Source organism: Chelmon rostratus, chromosome 15 (assembly GCF_017976325.1).
Source record: "Chelmon rostratus isolate fCheRos1 chromosome 15, fCheRos1.pri, whole genome shotgun sequence".
Classification (NCBI taxonomy): Eukaryota; Metazoa; Chordata; class Actinopteri; order Chaetodontiformes; family Chaetodontidae; genus Chelmon; species Chelmon rostratus.
Window position 1 is genome coordinate 14,389,242 of NC_055672.1, and position 16,739 is coordinate 14,405,980.

Below are 16,739 nucleotides of genomic sequence, written 5' to 3' on the forward strand. Positions count from 1 at the left end.
TCTGTTTTGAAGATGGAGATGTCAGTGGTTATGACCCCCCTGAAGAACGGCCATGCATGCAGAGAGAGACTGTGTGTGGGGTTTACATCTTGCCCAGCCTCTGATAATTTAAGGACTTTTCTCCACGCCAGCTTGTTTTAATTACTGAGAATAAGTGGCAGCATTTGGTCAGGTTTATGAGTCTTCTTCAAAGACCGAGCTTGGTTTAGACAGACCAATCTGTGGGAATGCAGAGCTGTAAATCCAAAACTGAGCAACCACTACTACTAACAATACCCAGGGCAGATGTAGGCAGCCTAATGAAGAGGGGGACAGAGTGTTTAGAAAGCCTTTTTTCCTTTAATAGAGCCACAATCAACATTCATTCAGACTGAGACATGAGGTCAGCTAAAATGACGAATGACAATACAAAAGCAATTAAAAAAACCAAGTGCCATTTCCTTTTTTCAAATTTGGACCCATGTTTGGACATCTTTTAACTGTCGAGGGGTCAAAGAGAACTTAATTACAAATGCTCTGACCTCTTTGAACAGACGATAATTGCAACAAAGACATAAGATGTGAAGAAAGGGAAAGATATCAGATGGAGTAAGAATCAGAGTGGATTGGGATTTGCTTTTGGATATAAAAAACTCACACAGAGGCGTGAGTAGAGTTCTAGCACGGGAACACAGGGTCAAAGAGGGGGGGGACTTCTGACTTTTCAGTGAACTCATTTCTATTCTCATACAACACCCAACTCCCTGCTAATGATCTGAGCCCTGAGGCAAAGTGGGCTGAGATGCACGGGGGCTGACTGTGTTCTGCACAGACTCAGCAGCCACCAGACGTCTGAAGCAGCCCGGGCCAACTGTTTCCACTCAGACACCGACTTCCTAAGAGCAACGAGGTACAGTCTGAGTTGACAGGCTCTTGAGTGATTTGTCAAATTGCTTTTGCTGTCTGCCAAATCACTACAGGCTGAACACAGACAGAATATTAATTAAAAAAGGATGCTACTCCCTGTATTTAATTCATCAGACTCACGTGTAGTGCCACAATTGATCTGATTCTTCTGTAGGTGAAGTCTGCCTAGGACTGCAAGGTGTCAAAGAGTGCCAAAGGCCACTAAGCCTGAGAGCAAAAATCATTCAAAGAATTTCATTTGAGACACAGCGACCAGCTGGTCTTTCCAGTCAGCCAAATTAACCTCTTATGCTTTTGATCAAAACAGAATTAACTGGGAGGAGGCAAGATGTTATTGCTCGGCAGGGTTCAGCTTCTCGCTGAACACATTCGCACGTCTACAGTATAACACTCAACAGGACTCCATGTATCACACTGAGCAGAGGGCCTTCCTGATATAGAGAGTAATTAATCACTCTGGACCTGCACTTACACTTTTTATCTCATTTGCTCATATATCAACGCAGCATTATAACAGTTTTGCCAGTTTACTTCTGTTGATTCAAGTTAGCAGAGACACAAGCAGCAAGCCCTAATCCACATTATCTAAGTTTGTTTGAGAGTTATGGCACCTATGCTTTTAAAACAAAAGACAATCCTTAATGACATGCATGTTGGGTCCAGCAATCATTGCAGCCCACGTTAGCCGACAGTGATAATCACTTGATTTGATGTTTACAACATGCAACTTTAAAACAGAAATATATATCATGACAGCACAAACCAGGACTTGTATTTTTGTGCTCTGTAGCTAATTGTGATGAAGCTAATGTAATAAAATAGCTAACGTATCTTTGACTGGCACAAACTGTCACGTCCTTCGCAGGCACACAGATGTTATTAAAACGTTAGCTGATTATATCTCTGCTCAGTTTAAACTGCACAGAGCTAAGCTAGCTATGAAACGTACGTAGCGTTACCATTACCAGTAGCAATGCTAATGTTGTAAGCTAACAGTCTACTTATCACAAACTACTTTAAAGAGTCATATTTCACTTACCTCTAATATTTGGGCCCGCAAGTAGTTTTGGTGTTGTTTTCAGATACACATCTCTGGATCTGACTACATCTCTCTGTCGCCATCCCAGTATAATTGTGGTGAATGGTAAGGCCGCTAGGTGCTCTGAACTGTGACACGCCCGTGAACTGAGTCATTGCTCTTCGTTGCCGTTGCCCTGGTAACTGTGAAGCGCGTTTTAAACGTTTTTTTTTTTTTTTAGGAATGACAAGGACTAGCATGAGTCACAAACATTGCTGTTGATATTTATACAACTTTTTTATTTTGCAATTTTGTGCAACAAAGTAAATTGAAAACGCTAATAGTTTGACTTTTTGTCTAATGCAAACTTTACCTTATAGTCAATTATATTATGTTTTGTAGGCCTATTAAACTAATGGAAATCTTAAAGTGGATTCAATAAATTGTAAGAATATGGAAAATTAAGGTGTACCAATGTGTGTCAGAGACTGTCTGTATTAGTCAACAGTTCATTTTTCTTGTATGGTTGCAGTTGTCTGTTCAACTACCTGAGTGATGGAGAGCTAAGTGATTAATTGATTTCCCAGGAAAGCTGGAGGCAGAAACAGCCCTGTACAACTGAAATAATATGAAATATCCCCTCAATGCAGTCTTGTGATCCCTTTTGATTGACTGCTTCTGTAAACTAGAGCTGCATTTTTCTTTCTTTGCAGCGGTGTAGAAATAAACAATCCCATGGATGTAGGATGTGTGACCCGAGGAAAAACATCCAAGTCTGAATCATCAGTAAGAAGAAACATTTTATTCACAGGTACTGTAAAAGTAAAACACAAGCTGCCATATCATACATTTATACACAGGGCTTGAAAATCCTATACAAAAACAAAGATATTCGAAAATATGGGTTTTGATTTGAAATATGACCTTACATATAATAATTTCTTGGAAAAAGGTCTTGGTTTGGTAATAGTTATTTAATTTATGAGCCTAACCCCACATTAGTGAAAACTGAAGTTATTGTAAAAAATTAGAATGGTAAAAATGGAGTAGAAATCATTCTTAAAAATGATTAAAAAATCTCATGCAGCATCTTCAGAGAGGGCCTGAGAGAGTACATCTTTGTAAAAGAAAGAAAACAAAGTCATATTTGTCATAGATATAGAAATCAAACATACCAAAATACAACAAAGCCAGTTTGTTTTTCATAACAATCACTTTCACCGATCATCTTTGTTCTCTCTGTGTCAGCCGTTTGATTCATAACAAGCACATTCTGGCAGCTACAAAGAGCTGATATCATGATTGATTTTTCGAAACAATGTCACGATCATTTGCCTTTATCCACTGCATCATTTCACAGGAAACTAACAATTCTTGAGTCTTTCTTAGAGACACCAAACCAACTTTGCTAAATTTACTGATTTTAAAAAAGAGCCGGGGACAAAAGAGGTCAAGCTGTGTTTCTGCCCTTAAGTTAGCGTTGAGGTTCTTACAGTAGTTGCAGTAAATGTATTGGAATGCATAGAGCCGAGGCTGGGTAGCGCTTGATAAGGTATTGTGTAAGAGGCCAGTAGACTGGTGCCATCTCAACTGTGCCTCTTTGTTTCACAGTGTATAGACAGCACCCAGTCCAAGGCCATTTGGAGAGAAATTGGCTATCAGTGCTATCAGTAGGGAAGGTTAAGTCTCTCGGGGTTTCGTGGCCACATACTGTACTGAGGCGCAGGAGAGAATGGCTGAATCAAGAACATTCACTCACTATCCATCACAGTGGTCCTCTGATTGATATGTTTTGGCTAAGTCTCTCATCTGCAGTGAGATAAACACGGGCACGCACAGCTTGAATAAGCCCTCCGTCCCCGAACGTTACTGTTGCCCTGCCTTAGTGCATCCACTGAGACCCATTTCGATCAAGGCAACTGGAGAGAAAAACATTCACTCAACAGCAAACGCAGTCTTTGATGAGATAACATAGTCCAGTTTGAAAATCTAGAAAACTACAGAACCAGAGAGTTAACATAAGGCGCAAGAGGCTGAATGAACATGGATAAAATGCTGACTGAGGTTTGAAACAAGAGAAAAGGCAAAGTCTGGGAGCGCAATAACATTAGCTTATTGCTTTTTCTTTTTTCCTCTTTTTTTTCCCTTTAAAGGATATTTGTACACACCACATAATCATATAAATACACTATACAATGCAATATAAAATATTTTTCTTAAAAGCAATATGTTCAGGGTTTGCTTAGGTATGCTCAGGATACCTGCACCATATGAAAAATAATGACTCAAAACAAAACAATAAAAAAGGCACTTCCAGGTGTTGTTCATTGACTCTTGAATAAGTGATGGCCACTGCATTGCCACACAGGCAACGGCATTTGTGCTCACGTTTCATTTCTCTGCCATTAAAACGACAACGAGGCACTGTAGCTAGGTGGTTAAGATTTCCGTTCTCATGCAAAGATCCGCTCTAATCTCACCTCTGTCACTTGTTCTTCATTCCAGTGATAACTATGAACTGGCGGCTACATTTCATCATCCTTTGTTTTCTCACTTCCTCGTTTCTCCACCTCGACTTTCGCTTGTCCTCAAACTTCGACTTCACGCCGTCCCTCCTGAGCACCAGGTGTTGGCATGCTGATGTCAAAGCAGGTCACCATCATGACACGGGACTTGCATAGATTGACACAGAACTCCAGCTCCTCCGTGACCTGTGCCAAGGCCTCCAGGTACTCTGGAGACTCTTTGTCCAAATTCTGGTCCACCTCAACTGTTGGAAAAGATAAATGAATGTTTGGTTTCACAGTTTGTCACCAAGGATCTTTTAAAATTTAGACTTACAAAAAACATTTAGCAGTTACTCACACTCTCCTGTCCACTTGCTGGGGTCCATCATCAGTCGCACCTTGGTGTCTTCCAGCTCCTCCAACAACCCTTCATGCTTCACCCTCAGGTCCCTCACTTGCTGTTGCCTTCTCTCCAGCATCTTCAGTTTACTGTTAAAATACTGTAGGCCCTGAGAGAAAAAGACAGATTATTAATGATGGAGACCATGCTAAAGTTGCTTCAACAGCTCAGTTGACTAAAGTAGCTGAAAGTAAAAAGCCAAAAAGTCTCAAACTGGCAAAGAATGAAGTAGGACAACTACTAGTAAAAGTAATAGTAAATAATAAAATACATATTATTTAGAGTGTGTGTCATGTTTCATATCCCTGCCCTTAAACAGTATACTGACATTTTTAAACAAAGTAGCCATGTACAATCAAATAAAAACCTTTAAAAGTGTAAGAAGCTGAGTTACACTGAATTTGTGGAACTGTTTAGGTTATGTGATGTAAAATGTATGCTTCCTCCATTGTGGGCTGAATTATTATTATGGATATGAAGCTACTGTAAAACGACTTTATCATGAAAAATTAGCTCACCTTGTCAACATCCTGGAATGGCTGCTGGAGAGATTGGGGAAAACAGATAGAGCAAGTGAGCATGTTCAACAAGACAGTTTATTATATTAATAGAATACAGTAACAGTATGTGAACAGTATGTTAATATGCACACACATTGTAGACACAAGCAACCGACGCACATGCATAAGATTCCAATACTGATTTTGAAATAGTAAGGGAAAGTCACATAAAGCAATTTTGTCATTCAGACTGTGACATTTGGGAGAGATAGATCTTTTTTTTCCTAATTGAAAGTAAATCAAACCTCCATCTAGCTGATTTAATATCTTCTCTTTACACATCCCTGGCTGGCTGCGCTGAACTTGTGGGAGCAGTTAATGATCCACAGAAGAGGAGTCAGCTATAAAAAGCAATCAGGCAGCCAGTGATGAGCGCTAGCTGATTTGGGCTTGTGTTGGGCGCCCTCGCATTCATCACGCATTCCCTGACCAATCTTCTCATACCATCTTCTTCTTTTTCAGTTTTTACCCCCCCACATCACCACCACCACTGTCTGCAGTAAGCCGACTCATCACTCATATCCAAACCAATTAACCCTCTTCAGTAATTGCCTCCTGAACTCTTGACATTCTTGAGGATCGCTGCCAAAATACCAAGCTCTGGGAATCTGGATACAGACGTTTTAACTCCAGGATTTGCCACTGAGCTGACTGAAGGTCAGACGTCTGAGACACATTATTCCTGTCTTGTTCTTTAAAAAGAAACTGGGAAGAAGTGAGCTAAGACATTCCCACAAGTCAGTGTAGCACATCTTGAGCATTTATGGCATCAGTGTCGCACATGCAAAACATTGCAGAGGCTTAGCAAGTGGGATTCGCAAGACCTTGACCCAGACATTTCATTATCTAAAACAAGTTCAGCAAGATGAACCACCATGTAGAACAAGTCGTGAGTAACCCTCTGCTCACCTCTGTGGTTTCCTCCTGACGCCGCCTCTGGAGCCGTTCCACGTCATCGATCTCATACACCTTGATCTCAAAAGGCTCCTTCAATGGTCCTGACATAGGAGGCAAGTCCACCCACTGGCCTGCTGTGCTCGCCTTCTTCCCCAGGGAAGAGGTGTCCGGCAGGGGTGCTGGAATAAGCCTTCTCCTCTGGAAGCCTACAAAGCCACGCACAGGCACCAGTTACATTAAACATACAATACTACTGACACACAAGACTAGTATTTGCTGGAATCTATGAGTAAATATGTATGAGTCTCACTCTGGGATGTAAAGTGATGCAAGGTTTACACAAGGCAGCAGTGTTGGGGTGATTGCATATTTATAAGGGTTTCATGAGTTACTATTTTGTATATACACAGCACAAATAAATTCAAAAGGCTGGTTTAACGCACATGAATTCAAATGGTTATATATACAAGGCTACGAAAACCTGAACCAGGTCACTGCTGCTCATGTTCAATTCATCTTATTTGATCACACAGTTCGAAGTCGTCTTGTTTGAAACATTCATTATTTTCCCATATATGTATGAATAATGCAAACTGCTGATTCAAGGGGAGAGAAAATCCAATGAAATACCAATTTGTGAATGTAATAAGAATGGATTCATAAAGTTAGAACCTCTATATGGCTAATTTCCTAGGAGAGAGCGTTATTTTCTGGATATTTTTTCAATGTGTTGGCTCAAACACTGTTTGATAGATCTCACATGCATTACTATTACGAATATGTTATAATCATAATATTTGTGAATATTACCTAGTCCTGCATTGTACGTGTAAAACCCCAAAAACCAAATCTCACCATTTGCTCTCTTCTTGGGATACTTGGAGCTCCTCGCTCTGCCTGAAGATGACATGCCGCTCTCGCTCATGGAGTCGTGGGCAGAGGAAGCGCTGCCTGTGGCTTCACTGTCACGGATCATGCTTTCGTATCCGCTACTGCCACCACTGTGGTAAAACAGAGCTGTGCGGCCCATAGCTGGAGGCAGCTCCCCGCTCAACACACTACTGTTGTCACTGCCATGGCCGCTGCTATAGCGTTGAGGCCGCCTGGGTGCTGTAATTTTGCTGTATGGAGAGGGCAGCATGGCTATGGGGGATTTGTCATCACTCACGTTCACCCCGCTGTCATTCCCGCTGTCTGAATCTCCTGATCCTCTCATGTGTTTGCCTGATATGTTGCCTGTTGCCAGTTCGCTCACACGGCTGTTGGCAGCCCTCATGGCTTGCTTTGTGCCCATAATAGTTCCTCTACCAGGCTTACTGCTGACAGCCGCAGTGGTTCGAGGAGCTGATGTCCGTCCCGATGGAGGGAGGTTGGCATTGGTATTTCTTGTCACGGGTGTGGCCAAAGATTTGGTGGAGGAGCTTAGGCCCTTGGAGTTGTTGGCTGACAGTGAGCGTGCCTTACTGCTATTGACTGCCCCCAATGTTCTGGGATTTACAGTAGCTTTTACCTGACCAGGTTTGCTAAGTGTTCCTCCACTTGGGGAAGATGGACAGGTAGCTATAGGAGAGCTGGATGAATTAGGAATGCCAAATCTCGGAATGGACTTGCTGGATTTGCCACTGCTGCTCCCCAGACTTGCCCCACTATTCTCTCTACTGAGCGCAGCTCTGGAACCTGATAAGGACAAGCTTTCACACCTTTCCAGGGACATTTGACTGCCATAATGCTGCCCGGCCTCTCCTCTAGGCCCTCTGGCCTTCAGGCTGGAGGTAACTTTGGCTGTGTTGAGGCTGGAGGATTTGAAACTGGTAGAGTCTACTCTGTGACGTACCTCAAGCTCATCCTCTGATACAGCTGCCCTTGCTCCAGAGGCCCTTCCTGCCTCCCCATATGCTGACTTTAAGGCACTTTGGGGCAGCAGGGTCTTAGTCTTATGGTCAAGACTGGACTTTCTCACTGGAGGTGGAGGAGGTGAGGTGCAACCAGGTTTTGGGAGATTACTCGCTTTCTGTGAGTTAGCCTTGTTGTTTTTCCCCAGAGAGGAGAATTTAAGGCTGGTGGTAGATGCAGTCATTTCTTGGGCTCCCTTGTAGTCTGTGGAGGAATGGATGACGGGCACTGTTCCCAGGGTGGTGGCACCTCGTCTCAGCTGAGGCATTTTGCTTGGTGGATTCTTGCTGGCTGACTTCTCACAGCCATCGACCACCCTCTGGGTTGAGGTAGACCCCTGCACCTTGGGTGGGCGAGGTACACTGTTGCTGTTGTTGGATGTTTTGCTTGAAGGGATGCCACTAGGGGGGTTTCTGAGAAATTTGCTGGTGCTGCTGGAGTCAGAAAACTGAGGTTCTGAGTGGTTGTCGCCACGCTGCCAAGGATCCTCCTGCTTAGCCTCTTGCCTTGGTGGCTCTCTACTGCTGCTGCTGCTACTGCTGCTACTATGCGAGATGGATGAGGTAGGTTTAATCTTCCTGGGAAGACTGGAGTGGACTATGGAGGGGCCCTGTGGAAGTTGGGAGGAGCTAAGTGAATGAGCTTTACTTATTTTAGATGTGAATCTGAGGGAGCCTTTCGCTGATTCTGGAGATGGGGGGCACTTGGTTAAAGATAGTTTGCTTGAGGTGGCACTATCACTATCTTGTTCAGAAAAACTGAATCCACTGTCATTTAAGGAGTTCTTGGCATCTCTAGGAGAGGATACGCAGTGGAACATATCCAGGGAATCCAAGTAAAAGGTGGCCTCTGGTCCCATGTGTTTGGCCTGTGGAAGGAAGACGTCTGTAGAATGAGCGCCATCACTCTCCAAGGTGCAGACACTAACCTCACTCAGCCAAGAGCTGATAGATGAACCTCTGCTATCTACACACTCCGTTGGTCCCTCCTGAAGAGGCGTGACCACTGCAATGTTCACCTCTGATCCTCCCACGGCTGATGTGTAGGCATCAAATTCATCATTGATGCTGCTGATGATGCTGACAGGTCGAGAACCAGAGGCCAGGGCCTGAAGGGAGCAGTCACTGTTAAAGCTGATAATGCTGGATGGCCGGCCCTTATCTACAATACTGCCTATAGACAGCTCCTCCACCACAGTGAACACCAGCTCATCTTCTCCATTCAGCTCCACGGGTTGCTGCAAGGTGACAGTGGCTCTAAGGATATCCCGATCCAGACATCTTTCCCTCAAGGTAGAGCGCACCTGGCACACCTCCACGGGCGCTCTGATCAAAGGGGAAGTGTAAGGATCCCTCCTTTTCACAGCTTGGTGGCTCATTCCTACAGGAGGCATTCTGGTGCTGGATCTTTCCTCATTGTCTGTACTTTCCTTGCTGGAGTCTCTCTGTTGTGAAGGAGGTGGAGCTGGTTTCGGCAAAGCTTTCTTGTTGAAGTAGACCTTCTCCCTCACCACAGGTTCAGGATTAGGTTTGTTAATGCTCGCTCTGTTTTCAGAAACCAAGGCTTTCTCACCATCAGCACTGGTTCTGCATACATTTAGAACACTGTCTGATAGTGGTGCAGGCATGCACTGCATCTTGGCACTGTCCAGTTTAGATTTAGTGTTGGGACTGCAGGATGGTTGTGTGGCAACAGATTTAGGAGATTGTTTGGGTGAGATGCCCTCTTGGGGGTAAGAAATATTTGCTACAGTCTTTGGTGAAACAGAGCCTTGGATCTCCTTAGATTTGTCGGTCTTGGGGCTAGCCTGGCTTCGCTTGCCCTCTCCAACAAAGGCAGTGGGTTCTTCACTGCCATCTATACACTCCAGCCTCTCCTGCAGCTCAGCAAATGTGTTGCATTTAAAGAACTGGTCTCTGTCCAGAGGGCCCTCTTTTGCAGTCTTCTTCTTGTTTAGGGAGGGGATGATTGGAACAAAGGCAGGTGGGCCTTCATTGTCACTAAGCTCCCTGTCTGAGATTGCAGTCCCCCCAGGGCCCACATAAATGACAGTATCACAAGACTGTTCACTACTGGAGGAGTAGTCTGGGTCACTGAGCATTGAGGGCAGGTCTGGGTCCAGGGCTACCGTCCGAGGGTGGAAGGGCCTGAGGTGTGGTGGCCGGCGGATCCTCCCTTCCTCACAGGAACTTTCCCCTCCAGATGAACTGGACGCATACTGCAAAGAAGAGTTAAAGCAGAAGCAAAGTCTGTGAGTCTGTGGGACTTGAAAATTAGCTCATTAAGTGATGAGAGTGGTGTGATTTTATCCTCTTACAATACTAATATAATTTTTTTTTCATTTCACAAAACCATCATACTCCGTAAAATTTATGGCTTATTCAGTTCTTAATGATTCCATAGTGAAACCAATCTTAGGGCGAATATCTATTCCCAGAAATTACCAGTCGATATTTATCTAAAGGTTAAAAGTGCACATCAATAGACACACAGAAATTAATGTCAATAATACAAATTGCTGCGTGTGGATGGAATCATAATCATGCCTGGGACCAATACCAAATAAATACATGCTGTCATTCCACCTAATTATCTGGAGCATATATTTCCCTAATCCGAGGAGCATTACACACTTCCTTGGGCAGTGGTATTGATTACATGATTATGTGTTGAGGAGCCGAGAAAAAGTAGCATTGAGTTACTGCACTAATAATCTTTCATCTGCAGAGGCATTCACACATTCATTTACTTAATAGCTCCAAAATTACAGAAGGAAGACAAATGTATGGACTTAAGTCATCGCATGAAATATGACAAATGTAATCAAGGTTTACATACACAGGAATGTAATTGCTACCATATCAACACTTAAATAAATAATGTTAAATAACAATTACTCCACATTTATCATTTACAAACAATAGACATTAACTGCAGCACAGTTATTGCAGGAATAATTATTTAGAATTATGTGTTGTTAAATTGTAAGAATGTAATATTAATACTGGATTTTCATACATCACTTGTTCTTATCAGTTTAATACTGCATATGTTTAACCAGATTCATTAGTACTAAAGGACTTATCAGTGCACCTTTGATTTCTTCTTCCTCATGCGGTGGATGCGCGATGCCAGCTGGATAGTGGTGAGTGAGTCAGCGTAGTTGGCGGGGGAATCGGAGATGTGGGCGATCATGGTGGTTCTGCAGTTGATGTTGCCAAGGGACTCCCTCAACAACATTGTCAGTTTGCTGTCCCTACAGGGTGCATTTACATTGTTATTAGCAAATGACAGACAAGAAAGGTAGCTGACAGGAATCCAGGTGGAGCCATTTTGGATTCTCTGAAAAATACTTCCAAATGATGAGTCATTCGTCTTTTCATACCTGAGTAACTATAATATAATCTTGTACAACACCAGTGAAAGCTATTACATGAGGCTAAGTAAATAGACAATCACACAGCAAACCTGCAGGACTCACAACACATGCAGCTACTTGCCCGAAACAATTATTTACAGATGCAACTTAACAGAAGCCAAAACACAGTAAAAGTGACTGTAAAATTAATGGTGGTTTTCTTACCTGTAAGGTACATGTTTTGCTCCATTTGCCAAAGCCATGATGACATTCCCCAGGGCGTTTAGAGAAAGACATAAGCCTCCCCCTCCGTCTCTGCTTTTACTCAGGACCTTTTCGCAGCTCCCCAGGTCGATGAGGTGCAGCCTGCTCCGTCCGCCTGACACTGCGCCAACGACAGAAGAACAACCAGGTGAGCACAGCACAGACACTCCCTCTCTGAAGTCAGTTCCTCATGCACAGTGCCATGATGACAGGAGAGGCAAAGCTCAGCCAAGACTCGACGCGTGACTGTCAGAGCTGTCTGATTAATTCATGAGTAAGATTCCCACACTGAAGTGATTCAAACTGCAGCCAGTCTGGTAAACCCCCACCAGATGTGAAAGTCATAGTAACTAGGAGGCTCCGTTGGTTGGACACATAAAAACGAAAGAATCCACTGACAATCAGAAACACACGTTAAGTTTCCCTCCTGATGATTTGAAATGCAGCGAGATGGAATTGGCTGTCATTGTAAAAATCACAGGGCTGCGCATTGTTATGTGGGTGACTGATGTGATTGCAACAGCAACAAAACATGAAACTCCTGCCAGTCAGGCTTCAAATCATTCGCTCATTCAACAAAGAAAAACACATACATACAAACAGATTTCTGTCTTGCAGAGGCTGCTATCAATTTATCCATAAACTTAGCAAATAACAGCCTTATCTGATGCTCTAGTCACACCTCTAGTGCAACAATTATTAGTCATTAGTTTATTGAATAAATTTGAGGTGGAGATTTGTTGGAACAGTGCAATGGGGTTGTAGTGATCTAATTGTACTAACTTCCTCCCTTGCCGCTCTTCTCCATGCGGTACTGGTAAATGTGCAGTGTGAACAGCATGTGGGAGTTGCGTCGCTCTTCCTCATCTGCAGCGGGCCTGCTGGTGCTGCGTGCGGCGATGGCCGCATCCAGGTAGAAGGCAGCTTTCTCAGCCGTCGGGGCTCGCAGCTCACTCTGATTCTGGAGCTGAGGGGGGAGGAGGAGACAGAGATCAGGGGTTGGGGTGAGCAAAAGAGGCCACATAGGGTTTGAGAGAGAGGACAGATGTGAAAAGGATACCGGAGAAAAGAGAAAAGAGAGAGAGAGGGGAGCCAGTTAATTGGACCCCGGCACACATTTCTTGCCCATTAGATTGCGTCTCGGGGGCAATTAAAACAGCAGATATGCACACAGAGGGAGGAGGATTAGGAGAGGTAATGGTATAGCAGGAGGCAGGGGCATTTCCCTCACTGTGGATTTGATGATGGTGGTGGGGAGATACAGAAAGAGAGGAGGGGAAAGGAGGAGGTAGATGAGGGAGAGAGAAGGCAGGGGGGCGTCATGAAGAGAGCCCACGTGTGGCTGCTGAGAGGAAGAGCAAGAAGGAGCTTCACAGAACCGCACAGCCTTTGAAGTCAGAGTCCATACAGAGCCCCAAAAAACAACATCTGACAGCAACACCTGTGAGTGCCTTCAAACCTACAGTCCCACCATCCCCCAATAACACTTCTATTGTGCTGTAGAGGGCTCGCGCTAACACACAGGTAATAGATGCTGATGGATGCTGACAGGGGAGTCAATACAAAGGTAAGAAGAAAGCCATCAATACCACAGATGGGTTTGGTGGAAATATAAAGCGAGGATTTCAGAGGCGGGTAGGATAGAGCGGGGCTGACTAGGAAGTCCTGGGAGATAAAAAAAACACACATACACACACACATACACTCACAAGAAAAAGTCAAACATCTTTGGGAGAGGAAGAGGTAGATCATAGACAGAGAGAAATCAATACTCAGACAGACTAATACTGTACAGCCCACAGAGAGAATGAAAGGATCAGCGAACAAAGAAAGAGCGGGGAGGTGGAATGCTTCTCACCTGAGTGCCACAGATGGGGTCCTCCCTCAGGTGGATGCCCGGGGACTGGCCTTCCTGCAGGCTGCCTGTCGACACCTCAGACAGCAAGTCCTTCAGCTCCTCGTCCTTCCCAAAGATTTCCACCGCAGACACTCGGACAGAGAAGCGCGTGCTCGTCTTCTCCTTGCGCTCATTGATGAGCTTGAAGAGCCAGGAAATGGCACAGGGCACAATGCCTAGGCTCTGAGTGGTGCTGTCTTTGCCGATCATGGTGTATGTCTTGCCTGAAGATGTGTGTGAGAGAGGGGGATGGAAATGGAAACATTGCCTTGTGTCTGGAAGCCAGCTGCACTCACTATATGTTCAATCTGAAATTAATTATTCCATCAAGCTGTTTGGAATGAGCAGGAAAAAACAAAGGAATAGACCCTGACATTGGATGTTTTGGGTTATTGTGTTTAACAGTTGCTTATGAAAAAATGAATAATAGTTGATGTGGCACTGTGGAGGTAATATCCAGTACGTGCCAAATAAAAAAAGTCTTAATCCATGGACCCATTCCAGAAGCAGCAATTTTGCGAAGAATTGTGGGTAGTGGAAACAGCAGCATGTGGAGAGCAAACCCTTCAGCCGAAGAGCACCGGCCAGGCCAATTACTAAGATTTTAATTACAGACTGAGCCCTGGAGCCTGAACTCACTACCCATTCCTTTCCTCCAATCTCCCATTCCTTGACTCACCCCAGCGCACCGCTAAGCCAATTGTGGACATCAAGTGTAGCTAACAAAGAGCAATAAGACTGTCTTTGGCTAACAAAGGCTCTTGTCTAATCTCTTGCCAGTGGAGGAGCTTACCGAGCTTGACTTGGCCGAAGCAGAAAATGCAGCCGTCTGCACCGTTCACCACAGACTGGATGACCTCAGCTACTGTCCCTGAGCACACCTCCGCCTGTGAAAACACACAGAGGCAGGCCCCTCACAGTCAGCTTACAATTCAGCAGCATCCAAGAAACACTGTCGAACAGGCATACTGAGAACAATGAATCCAAAACGATATCAAATAAACTAAATAGCAATTTGGCTGCGGTTACACCAAATCGCATTAATGGTTTCAGTATTTTTCATCACTCAGGAGTGTGTTTATTTGTGTTTGTGTGTGCTGCAACGTGTGGCTCAGTTTTGCAATCTGTTTCAGCATGGGTCCTCTGGGGCAAGGCTTCCGCAGCAGAGGCCCCTTCCCATACATCACACAGCAAACAAGGCCTCTAACAGCAGAACAGCTTGCTGTTACTGTTAGCCACCAGCAGTGCTGTCCCAGCGGCACAATCTAGCAGCTTGGCCTCAGCTCTGCAGCAGCAACATTTAGGCAGCAGCTTACTTAGGAAAATACTTGTTCCAAGTAGGTGGTATGATAGAGGATCTGAGGCTCTCACCGCTATGGAAACTCCCTAGTCATGATAATCTCTGCTCTCGTGGCTATTTACAGTTTACTACACCATGGGGAAATGCATAAAATACTTGACCTAAGATTTTTAAGAAATTTTGCAGTGAGTGACATAGATACAATCATTCCATTAAAAGACTATGGTGTTTGTTTTAAGCTGTGGAGAGAGCAAAACAGGTCTGTTCCCAAGTCGCTATATAGTAAACATCTACATGACCTTTGTGTTTGATCTCAGTGGGTATGCCTGCTGTGGGCTGCAGGGGTCTGAGGTTAGATATAGCTGTCCTATGAAAGGAGAGGTTAGATATAACTGGAGTGGATTCAAATCATTCCCCAGAGGGCTTAAAAGGCCCAGCTGTTAGGCCCACACTGGTAAGAATGCCCTCTGACCCAAGACAGGCATTTTTTCTCTAAGCCCCTGGCCACACCCTGCCAGCATTAAGACATCCATTTGCCCTTGAGAGGCTGAATTCCCACGCGACACCTTAAAAAAAACCCCACATACATACACACACAATCACACATTTAGCACATATCCCCTGCTGGCCCTTACTTGTGAGGCATCCTGGGTAAAAACAGCATCGAAGGCGAATATCTTTGGGACGGCCACGGTGGCAGATCTCCTGTGTCCTGAACTGGAGTGTGGGCTGGATGCAGGGTCGTAGAGGGTCAGCTGCTTCTTCCTACTGTCCACTTTCAAGAAGGACTGAGACTCTGAGGAGTCTGCAGCCTCCAGAGATGGACAGATACGCATCATCACTTTCACCTAAACCACAGAGGGAGACAGATGAAAGGGTGGATTCCAGAGTGAGAAAGCACAAAGAGATAACGGAAGACATTACAGGCTAAGCCTAGCACCTTTTACTTACAGTGCACAGAAACGGAGGAAAGAGAAGAAATGCATGGTAGGCATTCTGATTACAGGTTAGGGAGCATGGCTCAGCTTTGTGCATTAACATTGCGTCCACTTCATGTCATTGTTGATGGAGATTGAAGGTTGCCATGGAAACACTCCTGAACACACCCGATGGGTCAACACTTTGCCCAGTCGTGTCAGTGAAAGGCAGGAAGGTGCGTATTGAAAGTCATGGCAGAAATGGTGGAAATTAATGTTTGTGAAGCGCCATGCCGGGGGATTATCCGTCTAGCGGGGTTGTTTTTCTGGACCAGGAGCAGATCACCAGCATGGGAGCGCAGGAACATATGGCCCCCCTCTTATCCCACCTACTCACACTCTCCCTCCTGCTCCTCCCTCTCCCCTCTGCTGCGTGGAAAATGGCAGCTCCACATTAAGAAGCTCACAACCCGCCCTGTTGCATTCTGGGGCTTGACATTCATGAAGTGAGCTTACAGTCTTGACACATTCCACAGGTCATGGTACAGCTCATCATGCCTGCATGGTACGCTAAACAGGATGACAGCTTATATCTAAAGGTGTTGATTTGGCACTGCTCTGACAAGCCCGCTCGTGTCTGGCGTTATTGCCGTGGTTACGGGAGTGAAGTCATTCTGCCAGCTGTGTACAGTGGCACCTCAAGCTCATCTTAGTTTGGTGAAAGAGAGCAACTTGAATTCAGAAGGTGTACAGTTGGATATTTCTGCTTAAGAAGGAAAACAGGTGTAATAATTTGTTTGTTTTTTGTTTATTTCTTAGACT

The 16,739-nt window shown here is 44.6% G+C and overlaps 1 protein-coding gene across 3 annotated transcripts in view; it reads right to left on the reverse strand.

The window, feature by feature from the left end:
- Positions 1-2,704: 2,704 nt before the first annotated feature.
- kif26ab (kinesin family member 26Ab) overlaps positions 2,705-16,739 on the reverse strand; it is a 68,276-nt gene continuing 54,241 nt past the window's right edge. For 2 of the 3 annotated variants that reach the window (XM_041953848.1, XM_041953850.1), the window contains 11 exons: positions 15,636-15,848; positions 14,494-14,587; positions 13,662-13,924; positions 12,587-12,770; positions 11,765-11,924; positions 11,275-11,437; positions 7,144-10,399; positions 6,301-6,494; positions 5,350-5,373; positions 4,790-4,940; positions 2,705-4,694 (listed from right to left, as the gene is read on the reverse strand). In XM_041953848.1, coding sequence (XP_041809782.1) covers positions 4,513-4,694; positions 4,790-4,940; positions 5,350-5,373; positions 6,301-6,494; positions 7,144-10,399; positions 11,275-11,437; positions 11,765-11,924; positions 12,587-12,770; positions 13,662-13,924; positions 14,494-14,587; positions 15,636-15,848 — 4,884 coding nt within the window. In that variant the 3' untranslated portion in view covers positions 2,705-4,512. The remainder of the gene's footprint in view (positions 4,695-4,789; positions 4,941-5,349; positions 5,374-6,300; positions 6,495-7,143; positions 10,400-11,274; positions 11,438-11,764; positions 11,925-12,586; positions 12,771-13,661; positions 13,925-14,493; positions 14,588-15,635; positions 15,849-16,739) is intronic. The other variant, XM_041953849.1, reaches the window with a different exon arrangement.